Below are 18851 nucleotides of genomic sequence, written 5' to 3' on the forward strand. Positions count from 1 at the left end.
ACAATTCAACTTGCAAGCATAGTTACCGTGCTCCTAAATTTCAATGTACTGCTTGCTCATGCTATTATAATGACTGGATTATTGATGCATATTGTGGTATGTTCCACTTCCCAAGCCCCAATTTTTTAGTCCGAAAAGAGCATCTAAGGACTCATAACCAATGTTATACAGGTATCGTTAAACTTAACCATTAAAAGATGAAAAGAATCAGAGACTATATTGTCTTTCAGATTTTGAGCAGGCCGTAAAGATATATTGAATTGACAAAAACACAAACATCTGGTGTGCTACATGTTCTTTCAGATTTTGAGCAGGCCGTAAAGATACATTGAATTGACAAAAACACAAACATGTGGTGTGCAACAAAAAAGATAGCCCGTCCAGCCAACAATCGATCTTAAACTCTTCTCCCGCAAAAACAGAACAGAATAGAAATCATCGAGATAGCAAGAGACTCACTGGCTCTGGCACTTTGGATCAGCCAAACGGAGCCGTACAGGGAAGCCAAGCTCCAAGGCGTCTAGGTGCCTAGGTGCAGAGCGGAAAGGACGCACCAGACCAGATGAACTTTGCAGCAATAGCCGTCAGGGAATCGAGGTAGGGCAGGGCCGCTGCCCGCTGGGGACAGACGACTCTCCGGCTACAGATCGAAGTTGACGTGCGTGTTAATTGGGAGCAACCGGCGTCCAATACTCAACACGGCGGTGGAGATGCCTGATGCACAAGAATACGGAAGTAGGATCGTGGTGCGAATTGCAAATTTCGGATAGAAATCTTGTGGGATCTGCGCCTATCAGCAGAAAAATAAAATAAAGAAGGCATGCCGGGCGGGCGTGACTTGGACGCCGGAATAATCGCGAAGCACCCAGAGCACCATCTCGTGCGTGCGGGAAAGAGAGGCGCGAATCCCGCGCGGGCAACAGTGGCACGAATCCCAGCAATAAACCCAAAATCAACGGCTTGGAACATGTTTTAGAGGGTTTGGAAGCTAGTACTGTAGAGATTCAAAAGTTCAAAGTTAGCTCCATTATATAGTAGTGTAGAAGTGTAGATAGTAGTGTAGACAATACGTCACCTATAAAATTTTCCCATTATTTGGCCAAAATTTGAGATTACAGGGTTCAGAAAATTGGGATTTTAACTATGAGCAAAATTGGTCCCATAATACTGGGATTTTAACCCATGGTTAGAATGCGCAAGCATTGTACACTCGTATTGCGGTGACAAACTAAAACAAGTAAATTTCACCAAACCATAGGTTTTGAGACAGTCTTCTCAACCAGACACCGTTTTTGCTAATTTGTTCGCAGAACAACAGGTTTCGTGTCCAATTCTCTCACATCACCCGCAATAAAGATTCAAGCGATTTTGACAGTATTACTTAGCCTTGAGTCCCGCCTTTCAGGCACCAAGTCTTTTTCATTGTGCCCCTTGCATTTTTCTTTTTCTTTTTCACCCCTCGTCTTTTTCTACGATGTCGGCAGAGAGCACACCAGCGGCCGGGAGCAAGCCACTGTCCGCAGTACTCGTCGTTGGCGCCGGGTTCGGGCACCGGGAGCAAGGAAGAGCGCAACTTGGGGCGGGCAGTGTCCATCTCCAAGGTCTTGGGGCTACGGTCGTACCCCTAGGAGGACGACTCCATGCTCGCGGATAGGCGGCGGCTTTTGTAGGAGGGCACCACGCCGTCGTGCTAGCTCCGTGTGTCCTTTTGCTGCACAACACAACACAAGAAATTAACCGCACATCACATATTGGTTCCTTGTTACTCCCAAGTTCCAACCTCGGACGACAAGGACATAACTACTCCCTTTCAGGATGGCAATGGGGTGGGTCTGGACGGGCGGACCAAATCATATCCAAATCCATTATCCATCCATGAAAGTATCCGTGGATCCAAAACAATATCCATATCCATCTTCCAATCCTTTATCCATCCACGAAAGTATCCGTGCATCCAAAACAATATCCATATCCACCAGTTATCTATGGATATCTATGAATCAACATACAATGGCTTAATAACAAGCATATGCCCATATCCATATATAGATCAATATAAAGCCTCCAAATATGAAGTTTATATCAGGGATCTAGAACGATTTCAATAGCCATAAGACCATGAACATCTGTCCAATATTTTTCAAACTTCACTCTCATTGACTGTTTATATGAGTTATATAGCTAAATAATGGACCCAGATGTCAGTAATTTATGTATTTTATTAAATACCGTGTATCCATGGATATCTATAAATCAAATGTGTTATCTGTGCCCGTTCCACGAGTTGACGGGTATTCATTGGTGGATATCCATGGAGCGCATCAATGGATTGGATATCCACTTTTTTAATATCCATTGCCATCTTGAACTCCCTCCGACCCATATTATTTATCGAAATATTACATATATTTAGACGTTTTTTAGACACAAATACATTCTATTTTGACAAATTTGAGACAAATAATATAAGACGGAGGAGGTACTAAAAGTTTCAGATTTATTTTTGCTTTAGTCACAAGCGACTGATTAAGCAAGGCTGTGTGATTGGTTGCGTACGTACCAGCAAGTAGCGCGGCAGGCGGATGGTGAGCGGGTGGAGATGGAGGCGGAGGTCAGCGGCGCGGATGGAGGCTTGCGCGCGGACGAGCGCCTGCATGCTCTGTAAAGTGGCCGTCGCCATCTTCCGCACCAAGTACCCCGCACCAGCGCCTGCAGCTTCACCAGCGCCTTCCTCGCCTGCGACCATAAACAAATTCAACACTAGATTAATCGATCAATAATCAATCCATTGATCAAACTTGCCGAAACCAATCGCGTCTCAGCGGCTCGCTGCCGGCCGACTTCGCCTCTGGCCGCTTGTGTGCTCTCTGCCGGCGTCTTAGAAGAAGTCGAGGCGATGATAAGAGAAAAGAAAAAATTCAAGGGGTTCAAGGAAAAACACATGTAAGAAATAGTCTCAAAATCATTTGAATCGTTATTTTGGGTGATACGAGACAATTAGACACAAAACGTGTGCTTCTACAGACAAATTAGCAAAAGTGACATCTTGTCGAGAAGACTAACTGAAAGGCCGTGGTTATGTGAAATATAGTCTTGTAAATATAAAATGTTCCATCTTTGTTTTAAGTCAAACTTAATAAAGTTTCACCAAATTAGTAGAAAACCTGCAACAACCACAATTCTAAACTAGTTTTGTTAAATCTGTATATATGTGTTTTTATAATATATTTATTCATATTGTAAATATTCATATTTTTTATACAATTTTGGTCAAACTTTAATATTCCCTCCGTTTCACAGTTATCGTCGAAAACATTACGCATGCGTAGACATTTTTTTTAGGAACAGAATGGAGGGAGTAACAAATCCAGAACATCTTGCACTGCAACTGCCTGTGTTTCTCGAGCTTTGGAGGCGATGAGTGGCTTGAGAGTTTAGAATTGAGACGCGAACAAGGTAGCGGATCAATGCTCCTCTGAAGTCCACTGATGCGACGCCGGCGGAAATCGCGCGTCAGATGTAGGCGACGGCGCAAGCGGCGGCGCTCTTCTGCCGTGTGCAGGCGGCGCCCACCCCGATAGTCCCGGTGGTGTGCCAAGCGAACCTCGGAGTCACGATGCCCACCTTGTGCTCGAGGTAGTTACCCGGTTGTGACATCGACACGCCGGCGTTCACCCTTGCGCCAACATTGTCCTTATCCACAATCAGTGCTGGGCGAAGCCTTCCATTTCGTCGATCACGTCACCCTCGCAGTGTCGACGCCCACCACCTGCTCGATGTTTTGTCCTGACCGCAACGACGGCGGAGTTTACCCAGTGGTCGTGGCCCTTGTCCCAAGAGGCGCATCACCATCAGTCATTGCAGCACTGGAGCCCATGTCGGCATTGCCGATCCAGCTGCTCGCTGCTCTCGAGTTTGACACGCCGGCGCTCACCAGGTGCTCGATGGAATGCTTAGACAATGATGCCAGCAAGAATGTCTCTATGTTAAAACTGGGTGGGCTTCCTCCAACCGCTGTGACGTCATCGTGTACAGGCTGTTCAATGAAAATGCAGTGGCAACCGTGTCCTCCACCTCACAAGCATGGACCGAGGACAAGGGGGGAATCTCAGGCCAAGGCCATGGCCGTCCTCTGGGTTTATTCAATAGGAGGTCAACATGAAGCTACCGTGGCCATCATCTTCAAAAAAATTTGATGCACTTAAGATGTTCAAGCAACAGGTTCGAGTTCCATTATCATTCAGAAGTGTAGAAGGGTTCATGACGATATAGTAAAATACTGACTGCTTTCTTTGTCTGACGAAAAACTACAGAATGTTTAATAATGGCAAGTTTGATTTTGATCTATCGCAGTATATCTGGTACTCCCTCCGACCGGTATACTTGTCTCAAATTTATCCAAATACGGATGTATCTATGTGTAAAAAGCGTCTAGATACATGTAATATTTCGACAAGTAATTCCGGCCGGAGGGAGTAATATTTATACCATTCTCACATGAACCCTGCAGCATGAATTGCCTGCATTCTTTTATGAAGGAAAATGATATGCTACTTCCCAAACTACAACAAGGAACGGCAATGGTAGAAAATCAACAGTTTTCTTCATCTTGCAGGTATTTGGTCAGAGCCACCGAGCTTCAATGACGATGGCCACGGCTCCCCTCCTCCAACATGGAAGGGGGCCTGCCAATCTGACAAGTCCTTGAGCCACAACAGTTGCAACAACAAGATCGTTGTTGCACACTGGTATGCCAATGTTGTCAACGAACCCAATTAGAAGGTGAGTTCTTGTCTCCCGGAGATCTGAATGGCCATGGCACCCATGTGACCTCGACAGCAGCAGGGAATGCTGTCTGCAACATCAGCTTCCATGGGCTGCGACCGGTGTTGCACCCAGTGATGTGCCAAGAGCCCGCATCGCCATGTGTACAAGGCTTGCTGGAGCATTAAAGCACCACAGGACGATGCTACACACAGCGAGGCAGCAGTCATGCAAGCAATAGATTATGTCATCCAGGATGGACTCGACATCTTATCCCTGTCCATAGTCAGTCTGTTGGGGCACCTCCCTTAGTTTCAGGCAGTGCGGTGGTGAAGGGCAACCGGTGGTCTAGTTTGCTGGGAATTCTGGACTGTATGCCCAGATGGTGGGCAATGCGCCTCCGTGGCTGTTTACAGGTGCAGCATCAACGAGGATAGGCTGTTCCCTACTGCTATCACTCTTGGATATGGCCAGACACTTGTGGTATGTTTCCATATTCTATTCTTCTTGATTCGAACTAGAAGCAGAGTTTGTCAAGATGTGATTAGAAAGAACGCTAGTCACCTAGGAAGTAGCAGATTCATATTGTGGTATTCGAGCTGTAATTAGTTTTAAGATATGATCAATAAGTGGTTTCGACCTTGTGCTAACTTGCTTCTCGCAATAATCTAGTGTTTGGTTTGTAGCCCCATTAAGCTATCTTGACCCTGAGTCAGTGCTGTGTTAACGGAAATATTGTTTAGTTTCGACAGTGATCATTCTAGCCTTGTTGAAAGTTCTGCATCATATTGTATTTCTGCCTATTGGGAACAAGCATTTCCAAATTTGATAAATGCATATACGTCATGAACTGAGCAATATTTCATTTGTCAAGTATGTGGTCTTTTTTTTCATAAATACTAAATAGGGCTGAACCAGCTTGAAGAAGTACCTGCTTTTAAACTTAGCCGATCCAGTGGTTTTGATCATTTGTCTTCTACATAGAAAAGAGGAAGCATCGTTGTTACCGTGTTTTTTGTACACATTATTATAACTCTATATTTATATTTGTTAATGGTGAATTTGCAATGCTTATAGGGACAATCCTAATTTGCCAATATGGAAAGAGCAAATCAGTTTCACAAGATCAAGCTCCACCTGACTAGCATGTATGTGAATACATGCATTTTCAGTTTGTCTCCTGTACTTCTGTATTTGGTGTTGCTGCTTCAGAAGCCATAGCCCATAGGTATGGTAATTTTTTTTCCGTATAACATGTTTTGTGCTTAATTTGCCATGCAAATTTACAGGTGTAACTTGACTCTTGTGTAGTATTGGGATACGATTGATCACTACATCTGTAAACTGCTATTCTGTGAAATTTGTTCTTAAAATGATTATTTTGCCATAATTTTAACTTCGAATTTTTTTTTGGTGTGTGTTCTAAATTTCTCTTGTTTCTGAGAAATATTATATAAGCCTGCTACTTCAGTTGGTCTTAAACACTTCTCCTCCTTGGCAGTACCAGTCAGAATCTGGTAGCAATGGTTTCTTTGACTTACACATCAACTGGAAGTAGATTTCCTGCGCCCAAATAGCAGCTTTCTCATCTAGGGGTCCAAGCTCCGTCTACCCTGCAGTGCTTAAGGTATATACTGTGAAATTACATTTTTTGGGCACAATAAATCATTTATACATGTTCCACTAAATTTTATTTATTTGGGACGACTCAGAACAATTGATATGTATCTCTTTAATATGTCAAGTTTGTTAAGGGTATGTGATAGTGGCGCCTAAATGTGGTGACACCCATCGTGTGAGGATGGCACCCGAGTGTGTGAGGGTGGTGTCTGAATATGTAAGCGTAGGTATCCAAAATATGATGATAGTATCCAAATTGTTGTGAGTGTGTTAAGAGTATTTGTGGTATTCCACACTAGTTTAGTTAGGACTAGTCTTCTCTTGTACTCCCTCCGTCCCATATTAAGTGACTCAAATTTGTCCAAATATGGATGTATCTATACCTAATAAGCATCTAGATACATGTAATATTTCATCACTTAATATGGGCCGGAGGGAGTAGTATATATATAGCCCTTTGGGCCTCAAGTCAATACAAGAAAATCATTTGTCCCTCTCTCCAAAGTTAACATGGTATGAGAGCGTCGGGTTCTCTCCTAGCGCCACCTCCCTCGTCACCGCTGCGCAGCCCCCGGGAGAGCAATCTCCACTCCCGGGGGCCGCATCAATCTTCTCATCGTCGTCTTGGTCATGTTGACCTTTTCTTCGTCCTCGTTTTATTCTTGGAATGGGCTTCTCCATCTCCATTTGTAGCAGCAGCCACGATCTTCAATCGGCCTCTTCGCAGTGGACGGATCTGGCCTTCTACATCAACATCTTGGCTGGATCGATCGCCACTGGCTTGTCTTCGCCTTCCTCCGTCGCATCGGCTCATGAGTGCAGCTCAGATTCTTCTTTGGCCGGATCCAGCCTCTACATCACCATCCTGGCCGGATCCGTCGCCACCAGCTCATCTCCATTCGTCCTCCTCGCCACCGATTTGCTGCTTGGGTGAGGGTGGCACCTGAATGTGTGAGGATGAAACCCGTCGTGTGAGGATGGCACCCGAGTGTGTGAGGGTGGTGTCCGAATATGTAAGGGTAGGTACCCGAAACTATGAGGGCTTTCACACACTTCACTCCAAACAGCCTGACATCGCGGCACCAGGGCTGAACATTCTAGCAGGAGCACCACAGGTCGGTATTTTACAAGGAAATGGGGTTGTCTTACTTCTTCGATTCAGGGACATCGATGTCATGCCCACATATATCAGGCATTATGGCCGTGCTCAAGTCAATCCATCTAGACTGGTCACCTGCTGCTCTAAAATCGACACTGATGACTACAGGTACGTATAGAATAAATGACACTGTTAGGATCACGAAGTCCTTTCATATACTGCATGTCTTCATAGTAGAACAAAGTGATCAACAACATATGTGCACGATGCAACTTATTTTTAAACGAAACTAAGATGGTTTACAGCATATATTACGGGCACCAACGAGTCTCCGTTACTAGCCGGCGTAACCCCAAATAAAGTTGCAGATCCTTTTGATTATGGAGCTGGATTTGTTAATCCGACCCAGGCAAGCGGTCCTGGACTTATATACGATAATATCGATGCTTCTGATTACCAAATGCGATTCAGCTGCTTGGTTACAGCAGATACAAATGGTTCCTTTGTTTGACTTGAATCTGCCATCAATAGCAATCCCCAATCTCAAGTCATTGGTGTCGATATCACGGGCAGTCACCACTCACCAACGACATAGGCCAACCTGATGCAGTGAACAAAGCATTTGTCGAGCCTCTTGCTGGCATTGATATGCGCGTTGAACCCATGATGCTGGTGTTTGGCAAGGATACAAGGTCAGTCTTTCAGGGTAACTTTCAAGGTGACGCGAAAGATCCAGGGTACGGATAGCGGTTCGTGTTGTCGTTGAAGATTTATATTCTACTATCTCCTAAACCATGGTTGCAGATTGGTAGAAGTTATTCAAAGAACAATCTGTGTTGCAATTGACGGCCCAAAGTGTCAAAGTAGAACAAATACCATCTGGCACGAGAGCTCGCTTGGCAAACTTGATTATTATATTTAATAAGAAGGTAAGAAAAACACATTATTTCAATACAAGTATATTTTGTGATACATAAATTAAGGTAGCATAGTGGTATATGTAAACCACGAATGTCTATTGGTATGCTATCTAATTCCCTGTATTCATTCAGGACATGGCATCACCCACTTCTTTGCGATGAGATGAACTTATTGAATATGTTTGTACAAATTGTAGAGGACTGTAAGGTAAACATCATCCTCGTGTAACTGAAACCGAGTCATTATAGGTTAATTCTTCCCTTTTCATTCCTTCAGCCAAATTGCCATCTCATTCGCAAATCTCTTCATTGCTGGTTTAGGCAGTAGGAGAGATACCGTAGTTGAGTCCTCACCATTTTCATTCTTGCAGCTCGTATGATAACTTATTAGCTTTGAAGTGAAATCACCAACAAGGGGTGTGCCACCAGCGACCAACTCGGCCATCCCAAGCTTCAATGCATTTCCTGCAACCCATTTTGTATCACTAATCTCGTATGTCCTATCCATACAGAAAGGTGGTTGCTCCCGCCACAATGCCGTCAAATCCACCATTGATTTCATGCAATCCTCTGTTGTTTCTGACTTGGCTTCGCGCATGAGCTCAAGTATATGTGCGAGTGGCTTTGTTGTCAACTCATCGACGGTGGCTTCTGCCATGGGAGAGAAATGTGCATTTCCATAGAAACCTCGTGGAACCAAGGTGTCACCATTTATACTTCTTCTCCCACGTGCATTTAGAGTAAACATGACCCGCACTTTATGTCTAGATTCATAACCTAGTGCCAATGTGCGACACCGCCACATGACAGCGGTTATCAGCTCAAATGTTGTGGTGGATTGGACAAGGTGGCCTGGGATATGGCTTCGTAGAATTTCTATATCTTTTGGGCCAAAGAAGAAATATTGTACTATTGTGTTCTCTGGTGGAGTTGACATCATCACGTCTTCTCCTGTACGTTCTAAGCCAAGAAGGAACGGCTTATATGCTGGGTAGACATGTGAGAGGGATGGTGGGATACGTGCTGTGAAGAGATCTCTTTTCCACACAGGCAAAGTGGTTGGGACAAGTTCACCGGATGCGAAGTCGGCTATAGACTTGATAAACTGGAGAATGCCGAAGCCATCAGCAATGCAATGGCACATGTGAATCCCGATAGCAAATCCCCCACATTTGAGTTGTGTCACCTGAAAATTAACACGTAAGGTTAAGCTATAGTAAATGGTAACAAGCTATGTCATATAGGAAAGGAAAACAATTAACATGGTATGAAATTTGTTTTGTTTATCCTACTTCTAAGATAGTTGCCATAGGATCTCATTTTTATATAAACTATGCATGCATGTTTATGTACTATACTCCGGAGAAGACATATGTGTGGCGGACATATTCTGGAATCTTGAGCGTCGAAACGAACAGCCATACACAAGCGACATGACTTTTTTCAAAATCAATTTGTATGCTATTATTAGCACTGTGAAATTGCAGCTCAAATAGATATATGGTCGTCTAACTGCTAACTCACATAATGAAATGAGCGCAATGACATGCGGTTAATATATAATCATTACCTGCAGGAAGAGCAGGGGCTTATCAACAACATCTCTAGTGTCGCCGGCATCCGCCATGAACTCTTCGACGCAAGGATACGGTGGCAGCAGCGGCTCGCCAAGGTCCTCTAGCCGCACATCGGCAGCCGCCTCCACAAACACCACGCCTTCCCCCGTGCAGTCCACTGCCAGCTTGTTTCCGCCCCCGGGGAGCTTTCGCAGGCGGCCGGCCATCGGGTAGTAATACACCAGGGCCCCAGCAATGGCCGCCTTGATGCCCTTCGCCATGTTGTTGGCCCTTCCTGCAGGGCGAGGAGGACCGCGGAAGAAGCCGACGATGGACTCGTAGAAGCGCAGCGTCCACTGGTCGTCCAGGTCTGAGAGGTTCTTCGTCTCGCGGGGCGTCGGCATTGCCGGGGAAACTAGCTCGGGCTCGCTCCGGCGTGCCGTGAAGGTCACCATTGTCGGGGTTGTGGATCGGCGTGGTGAAGGACTGAAGGTATGTATAATAGTTGGCTTTGATGCAGTGGTTCGGGATGAGATGAAATGTGTCTGTTCCCGTTTTATAGGCAGCATATGCTGATCTTCGAGACGCCAACGAGGAAAATCTGTTGTATTCTGTGACTACCTAGGAGTCCAGATACTGAGGCGAGCTATCCAGCTGAAAGAATAATTGTTGGCCGGCTTACCATGTTCTGACTCTTTCAGGTCTTTCAAGGTGGCAAATCCGAGGACAAGAGATCTGCAAGTCGCCACCATAGCCTTGGAAACCCCTCCTTGAAAGCATCATGCTAGTTCGATACTTCGCCGAAAGCGCGTTGCCAGTTCCATCGATATTCTCCTTGGTCGAATGTTAGGGAAACTCTCGTGACGTGGTTTCTCCATGAGGAGACTCATGACGCCATTTATCCATGAATGACGGGACTCATAACGTGATATATATGATCGACTTGTTAGAAGATGCCATGTTGACACAGCTGGAGAAAGGTTGCACCGTGAAACAAGTGTCCATAGTCCATACATTACGGGGAAGTGCTTCTATGCTAAAATTCTGCACGAACTTCAAAGCAAATCTAAATTGGGAGAACAAATACAGTCAGTTTTTTACTCTCTCCGTCTCATATTAAGTGACTTTCTATTACATGTATCTAGAGGCTTTTTAGATATATTTGGATAAATTTGAATCGCTTAATATGGGACGAAGGGAGTAGATCTTAACTGCCACGCCGCTTCGGTCCATCCTCACCTCCTCCCTTCACATACTCAGATTTAGTGCTCCGATTAAGTTAATGCCTGAGATTAATTATGGCCGACGGCTCCTTCTCCCCAACCGCTCTCCTTCTCAGATCATGTTCGATCGTACGACCGAACCTCTGCCGTCCTGCACCGCCTCACGGAGCATGGACGGAGCCTCAGCGCTGGCCTCAGATGATAGATACATGATGCGCCTCAGCGCCTGCCTGCCCTTGAGAACTCCGTCGGGACCGTTGAGGAAGGACCAAACCAGGCAGGCAGTCAAGCACCCACCTAAAAATATGCCGTGCATTTAATCTTACAATCTGATCCTTTAGATTTGCTTTGAAGTCCGTGCAGAATTTTTTCCCCGGAAAGTATAGAAGCACTTCCCTACATTATGATGTAATAAATATAGAGGGTTAGCATGATCGAGTCCTCCTATTCAGAGTATCCCTCGTGCCCTTATGTGGTAATGCTTATCTAGCGAGTTTATCCATGCATATAGACTAAGATCATATCAACATTCAGTTGCATATCCAGCCAAATGGGTTAGGGTGGCCCATAAGTAACATTGTTTACATAAATTTAGTTATTCTATTGTTTTATCCTTTTTGCTATGGTATACCTAACGCAGGTAGTAAAACTGTGCACCATTCCAGCCCCCTCATACTCCAGCCATTCTCGACTGTCCGATCTAGCACTTGGGCGAAATCTAATTGTCCATGGAACAGCGCCCGCACCTACTGAGCCCAACTATCGAACCGTGTTGTCTAGCAACTAACGATCGTACGTGTTCTAAAAAAAACTAACGACTGATATTGGGCCGACTGAGCTGTCCGGTGGCTCGGTATACCGCGGCGTCGCGGGTCGCTGGATCGAAAGGGAAAGATGAATTGAAACGTGCCCCCAAAACAACAAAAAGATGAATCAGAACTATCGATCAATTGGAATTTCCACCCAGCATTCGACTTCTTCATCACTTTTTTGTTCCAATTCAGGCGTTTCAAACGACCCCCAGGGGTTACAACCTATCCCTAGGGGAAAAAAAAGATCAAAGATTTACCTCGACCCCCTTCTGGGCCGGAGAGGCTTCCTGGCCAAGTTGTTGGTGATTGTACTGCCACCCAAGTCGCTCCGTAAGTTCTGCAATGTCCTTCCCCATCTGGAGCCTTGCTGGATGGAAATACGTACCCGGTGAGGACCTCCTGATTGTTGATGCTGATGTTCTCCCTGCACATGTACTATACTATTCGGGAAGTATTCAATGACATTCTGGAATGATGACAATAGCACGAAAGAACGGTTGAGACATGCAACGCTATAATGAATTGAAAACTTGGGTGCTTAAGATAGAATTATTTTTAGACTACATGGATGCATTAGAGGACATGAAACATGTAAGCCAGGATAGCTATTATTTAGGATGTAACCAGCCTAGTACTGTTGAGACTCCTCCAAGATTCTGGCCCAAGAAGGAATGCATGGATTGGGCTCCCTCTTGGCCTAGTGCGAGGATGTGTGGAGGCCCACCAAAATAGGACCATCTACCCAATATATGAAGGTTACGTGGGATTTATAAAGGGGTTAGGGTTTTCCACACCTCCCCTCCAGTCGGCGCCGCAATTCCCCAGGTCCTTGACCCCGTCCGTCCTACCTATCTCCTTCCATCCATGATATACCCCTGGTGGAATCACGCCTTCGTTCTGTCCCCGGGGAAGTTGACCTCCTTGAATTCCTCCAACCAAGGAAGATCGACAACGCGACAAAGGTAACGTTATTGAAATCGCTGATCCATCTTGTCCTCTAATTCCCATCTCTTGTAATTTGATACATCTACGTTAGTAAATTGATATTGTTTAGAACTTCTTTTTCATGAATCCGCTCTTATTGTATTTGTGTTTAGCAATGTTAAGTTATGTCACCTTGGATTCGCATGGTTCATGTAGTAAGTTGTGTGGCAATGGTTTGTGTTGGTAGAACTCTAGACATGTATAGGAAAAGATGTGGTTTATTCATTTCATCTTGGTAGATCTATTGTAATGTGGCGCCCAAGTTAAAAGTAGATATATAGATATTATATATGCTTATAACGTCATGACTTGTAGTTTCCATTTCCGAATTTATCTTTGAGTTTGTAACATTGTCATTTGTACGTGTAGATCTATTGGTTAATTTTTTGCATGTCAGTATTTTCATTCTAGTTGTTTTCATTTTAATCTTTTTCCATTGTTTGTTTTTGAGTTTGGGTCTCCATTAGGGTCATAAGAAATAATGTAATGTTGGTGAAAACTCTCATTCGGTGCAAACCGTACAAATTTCATAAAAACCAAGTTTAAAAGTTTCAAAAAAAATCTAAAAAAATACCATATGTTGAGTGTGATGTTTTACAAACCTACAAATTTTCAAGTTCAAAGTCAAAATTATTTGGAAGGAATTAAAAAATGAATTTTACAATCTAAAAAAATCATTTGGAAGGAATAGTGATCTTTCGAGCAGTAAAGTTAGGTGATATGCTTGTGCATGTATAGAGGTGTGTTAATTATGCCTTACCTGTTGATAAATCCATATTGGTAATTGCAGTCATAAACTAAATTGGATCTACACACACACACATATAAATATTAGCTACGTTAATATTCAGATTATTTAGGCTAATATTAGATTATATGGTAAATTAAATATTTTAATATTATGATTATCTTTTGCAGGATCTTAAGAGGCTGGTGAGGCCAACGTAACTATCGACGGTTTTCGCAATGATGTAATAATCCTACTTAGTACTCACCGTCTTTATTACTATATTGCTTCAGGAGTAGCTAAGTTTATTTCCTAGACGTCTTTAATCAGGTTTATATGGGTGATTTCTTATCGTCTTCCCAGACAGTTCCACCCGAAGGGAACACTTCACTACGGTTACGAGGTTCTTATTTCAACGCCATACACTCGGCTTAACAGAGAACTACACGCAGAGGTTTCTCCTACAGGATCCCTAGCATAAGCACTCACCCATATAAACATGCTAAAAAGACCGAGAGAAAAACTAAACTACTTCATTTCACAATATAGATTACATACGGTTTTCCCTTTCGGGAACCCCCGAAGGGTTCACAAAGATAAAGAAATTACCTTACTACCTTCTCAGTCTTATGTTACAAATGCCTTGATTATCCAGGCTTTATTACAGTGAAAAGTGGTGCTACTACTATTAGAAAGCAGATAGTTTTCTGGCTAGCTGCCCTGAACTACTTGCTGCTATGAAGGCTTGTGTTATGCTCGATCGTTGTGTGTCCTCCATGCATGCATGCATGAATTATTCGGGCGGGGAGGACATAATACTGCAGCACTGATACCCGAATAATCGATAGAATACAATTTAAATAAGAATATGAGTAAGAATTGAAAAATAAGGTGAAAATAAATAAATAAATAAATAAAGAATTAAATAAATAAATAATAATTAATTAATAATTAGTTAACTATACAATTATATAAGATCCTTCATAGCATGTAATAATCATATAAGATCCATCATTAGCATGCAAGATCACAAATAGAAGAAATCCTGTGAATTGTGGTACGCAGATGGAGATAGTCAAGGAAGCACAAGATATGGCTACATTTCATCTGACATATTTGTTGCAGACATCATCATGGAAGTATAAGAAACTCCCTGTATGAAGGAAGCCACGTACTAATGCAGCCAAAGATGATAGTTGCAGCCAAAGAACCCCTTATCACCATGCATGCAAGCATCCAAAAGCTATAAAAGAAGCCTAAAACCTATAAAAGAGGTGCATCACGGACATGGAGAAAGGTGAGGTAAATAATGCATGGGAGCACTATTTGAGCTAGCCATGGTGCCTATATAAGGAGCCTCTTTGCAGCATTGGAGGACACACAACGATCGAGCACAACACAAGCCTTCAGAGCAGCAAGTAGCTCAGGGCAGCTAACCAAAAAACTATCTGCTCTCTAGTAATAGTACTACTTCCCACTGTAATAAGACTGGGAAGGTAGTAAGGTAATTTCTTTATCTTTGTGAACCCTTGGGGGTTCCCGAAAGAGAAAACCGTATGTAAGTTATATTCTGAAATGAAATAGTTTAGTTTTTCTCTCGGTTTTTTTAGCATGTTTATATGGGTGGGTGCTTAGGGTTAGGGTTTTAGGATCCTGTAGGAGAAACCTCTGCGTGTAGTTCTCTGTTAAGCCGAGTGTATGTCCTTGAAATGAGAACTTTATAACCGTAGAGAAGTGTTTCCTTCGGGTGGAACTGCCTGGAAAGACGATAAGAAATCATCCATATAAATCTGATTAAAGACGCCTAAACAAATAAATTTAGCTACTCCTGAAACGGTACGTTAATAAATATAACCAGAGCCAGTCGTATTTCCCCGCAACGTAAGATTCTTTTTTTCTTACGATGTCAGTTTCTCTCTCGAACCCAACCCACCTCCCCAGAAAAAAGTCCCCCAAATCAAAACCAGAAATCGTGCGCGCGTGCAGTTCCGGAGGCATTGCGGCCGGCACCCGGCAGTGAACGGCGAGCTGCTAGCCTGCTGCTGCATTCCGAATTGGGGCGAGCCTAGGAGGCGACGGTGGCGGCTTCTGGAGAAGGAATAGTCGGCGGCGGCTGATAGGAGCGGCGCGCGAGAGCAGACGCGTGGTGGCAGCTGGCTATGCGGCGGGCCGGCTCGAGCCTAGGCGGCGCCCACGGTGCGCCCATCTACGGCGAGGAGCCCCGACATCCACCGGCGTCGGCAGCTCTCTCTCTCTCTCTCTCTCTCTCTCTCAGGCGAAGAGCTTCCCGGCGGTTTTCTGTCCTTCGGCGAATCAGTGGTGAGAAACACCCATACGTGAAGCTGCACGCCCGCCGGTCCTCATCCGCCGCCTCACCGGGTGTTCCACGAGCTGCAAGACCGCCCGCCCTGAAGTTCCATCTCTTTACCTTCTTCTCTGCTGTGTTTACCGTGTGTTAGTACTAAATCTGGTCCTTTTAGTAGCCATGTTGTGTTGGTACTGAATCTGGTCAACTGAAATTGCACGGGCGTACTGCTCTGGCTGCCACAACGCTAGCACATGGCCGTGAAATCTAGTGCCTTGCAATTTATCTTCTCAGGTTGCAGTTCAGGTACTAGCTGCCTGAATGTTAATTTCGTTGGGAACTTCTTCCACTGTTTCCTGATTCTCATGAAGATATCAACATTCAACTCAGTCCTAAATGTTATTGATGCGCTTTGTTCAAATTGAAACACGAGACTGTGTAGGCTTATCAATTCATTTATTCAGGCTTAGAATCCTATCGATTAACTGATTTCTGAATTCAGATGTCCATGTCTTCACGTGCATTATTGTCCATAGACCGTGTGGGCGACAAAAAACAGAATTATTCTTTAAATTCAGTGTAGGTTTTATTGATTCAATTATCTGAGGATTAGAAGCTTCAAGTCTAAATTTATGTAGTTGAGGAGCAGCTAGATCCTGTGCGTTTATTTTTTTTGGCAATACCAGCCGGATGGTGCTTTTTTGAGGTACTTCCGTTGAAGCTGCAGTTTTGCCATAATGTATTTTGAGTGAGACCAAGGTTTCTAGCATTATTCATGCGCATGGTGCAGTTTAGCATGAGGAGAGACTTGAGGATGCGATTAGTGAGTTGAAATCTGGTGCTATTGAAGATATTGTGCGTTGCCGGTCTTTAATATTTTGTATTGTATTAACTAGATCACGAATGGTATCATCACCGTGACATTTTTGCTGTTTATATATCTGACGGCGTAACATACTAGCAACCTTATACTCCTTTTTGTGCATCCTAATATTATTCTTCACCCTGGTAGTATAATTAGTTCACCACCCTTTGTTGTTGGTTGCTTGCTTCGGCTCTGTTAGTTATTTTTGTGCAAATTATTAAGATGTTAGGGTATATGCTTGTTGCATCTGAAATAGTAATGGAAACGGTTGACATGTTTGTAGTTGCTACCCTCTTGTTCTAGACTTCCAGGTTTCTATGTTTCAGCAAACCTGTTCTTTTCAGTCTTGTCATAATGTTTTAGTCTTGTCATAATGTTTTAGTATCATTTGCCAAAATTACTAGGCTTCTCCTTTACAAAGTAAAAGACTTTGGCCTTCTGTTTTATTGTCATGGTTATTGGTTTGTGAGAACTATCCTTGCATATGTTTTATCTTCCACCAACAGGATCAGAATTTTTCTCTGATGTTTTTACGATGGGTGATCTTTGTCTTTTCATTCCATTAGAAGCAGGAACGCAAGAGAGACAATCTTTTCCTGTTTGCAAGACGAGCTGCATATATGAACTGCAAATTTTCGACAAACTGGGATGGACGCCCTTATTTGTGAATCATAAATTCTGATTATTGGATTTCTGGAAACATATGATCATTAGCATCTAGTATAGCTGCTTATGAAATTCCAAAGCAAAATATTAAGTCGTTTTCATCACTATTATCCTTTGGGTCTTCAAGATGTAGTTAACGACTACAATTGGTGTAGGCATTCTTGAATATATTAGCCACCTGAGGTCCAACTGAGTAAGGGGTGTGCTTGGATCCTCTGACATCAGTAATGTTGGATTCACCTTCGAATCAGGTTGTACGATTTACCTCTTCACCCGAATGTGTACGGATTGTCTTCGATCTTTGTATATATGAATGTTTCTCTAGGATTTATGATACATATACTGATGTAAGAAAAATATTGCAAATATAAGGTAGCATATTGCTCTGAGATTATTGCAATATCCATTTTTTTCTTTTACATGATACTGCCATTGAAAGTTCTACCTGATTTGGCTTTGAAGACATGCTTTCTACAGGCCAGTATGTCTGAGTATTAGGTTTCATTTTCAGGACATGATTAATATTCATGTGAGTATATGTTGATAAAAGAACGAGTCACACAGCATTCAATAAATTGTCAAGCTTGACTGTTTCTGGTTACTGCCGTAATTACTAATTTGTGTTCTTCAGCTGGTCTGTACCTTATAGAACTACTTTCTTCTGTAGGACTTTGAGGAATATGGTGGACTTGAAAAGGTTGCTGAGCTTTTGAAGGATCTGCAAGTAGAAGAGCATATAAGGCAAGTATTTTCCCCTTAAGTGTTCCTACAAAGCTATATGTGAAAATTATTAGTTGTTGGCCTCTACTTGCTCATTTGTCAATCGGTAGCTGTCTCCAACTGAATGCTAGGAGATAATTGTCCACAATGAAAGGTTGAGATGAGCAACTGAATCTCTTGCATTCTTATTATACTAATTACAGATCTCTGGTAAGTCCTGCTCTTTCTTTGCTAGAAACAGTATCAATTTGGACACATATACTGCATATCAGTTTGGACACATATATATGTTGTCTCTGACCCAACATCCTTGCTGTCATAACCCTTCCCTCCCCTCCACTTAGGATTTAGGCCTAATACTCATTAGTGCTGTTCATGAGTGATGATAATAATATGATATATCAAATTTACGCTTAATCTGATGTATGCAAATGCTAACTTTGTGTAAATGATTAACATTTCTAGGTTCCATCGCAGTAAACTTATGGTTTCCCTGGAAGAACCTTGCATGACATACAGCTACAAATTTCTTCCAGAGTTCTGCTTTTGCAAGATGCAAGAAATATTTTGTTTCTCTTCGCCTTGGACTA

The 18851-nt window shown here is 43.2% G+C and overlaps 1 protein-coding gene and 1 non-coding gene across 3 annotated transcripts; one reads left to right on the plus strand and one right to left on the minus strand.

Moving 5' to 3' along the window:
- The first annotated feature begins 3353 nt into the window (after positions 1 to 3353).
- Positions 3354 to 10107, plus strand: LOC100846947. 2 transcript variants are annotated; one of them, XR_002966042.1, is made up of 6 exons: positions 3354 to 4221; positions 4616 to 5247; positions 5842 to 5992; positions 6266 to 8175; positions 8288 to 8412; positions 8536 to 8640. It is a non-coding gene; the product is annotated as an uncharacterized LOC100846947 (transcript). The 2 variants fall into 2 exon arrangements; XR_002966043.1 differs by lacking the exons at positions 8288 to 8412; positions 8536 to 8640 and adding an exon at positions 9980 to 10107 and having other exon boundaries at positions 6266 to 6391.
- Positions 8416 to 10624, minus strand: LOC100821034 (acyl transferase 1). The gene is made up of 2 exons (XM_003576051.3): positions 9974 to 10624; positions 8416 to 9589 (listed from the first exon to the last, which is right to left on the minus strand). The coding sequence occupies exons 1-2, from the start codon at positions 10526 to 10528 to the stop codon at positions 8669 to 8671; spliced, it is 1476 nt and encodes a 491-aa protein (XP_003576099.2). The 5' UTR covers positions 10529 to 10624; the 3' UTR covers positions 8416 to 8668.
- Between the last annotated feature and the right edge of the window lie 8227 nt (positions 10625 to 18851).

The sequence above is a fragment of the Brachypodium distachyon genome, chromosome 4 (genome assembly GCF_000005505.3).
Source record: "Brachypodium distachyon strain Bd21 chromosome 4, Brachypodium_distachyon_v3.0, whole genome shotgun sequence".
In the NCBI taxonomy this organism is placed as follows: Eukaryota; Viridiplantae; Streptophyta; class Magnoliopsida; order Poales; family Poaceae; genus Brachypodium; species Brachypodium distachyon.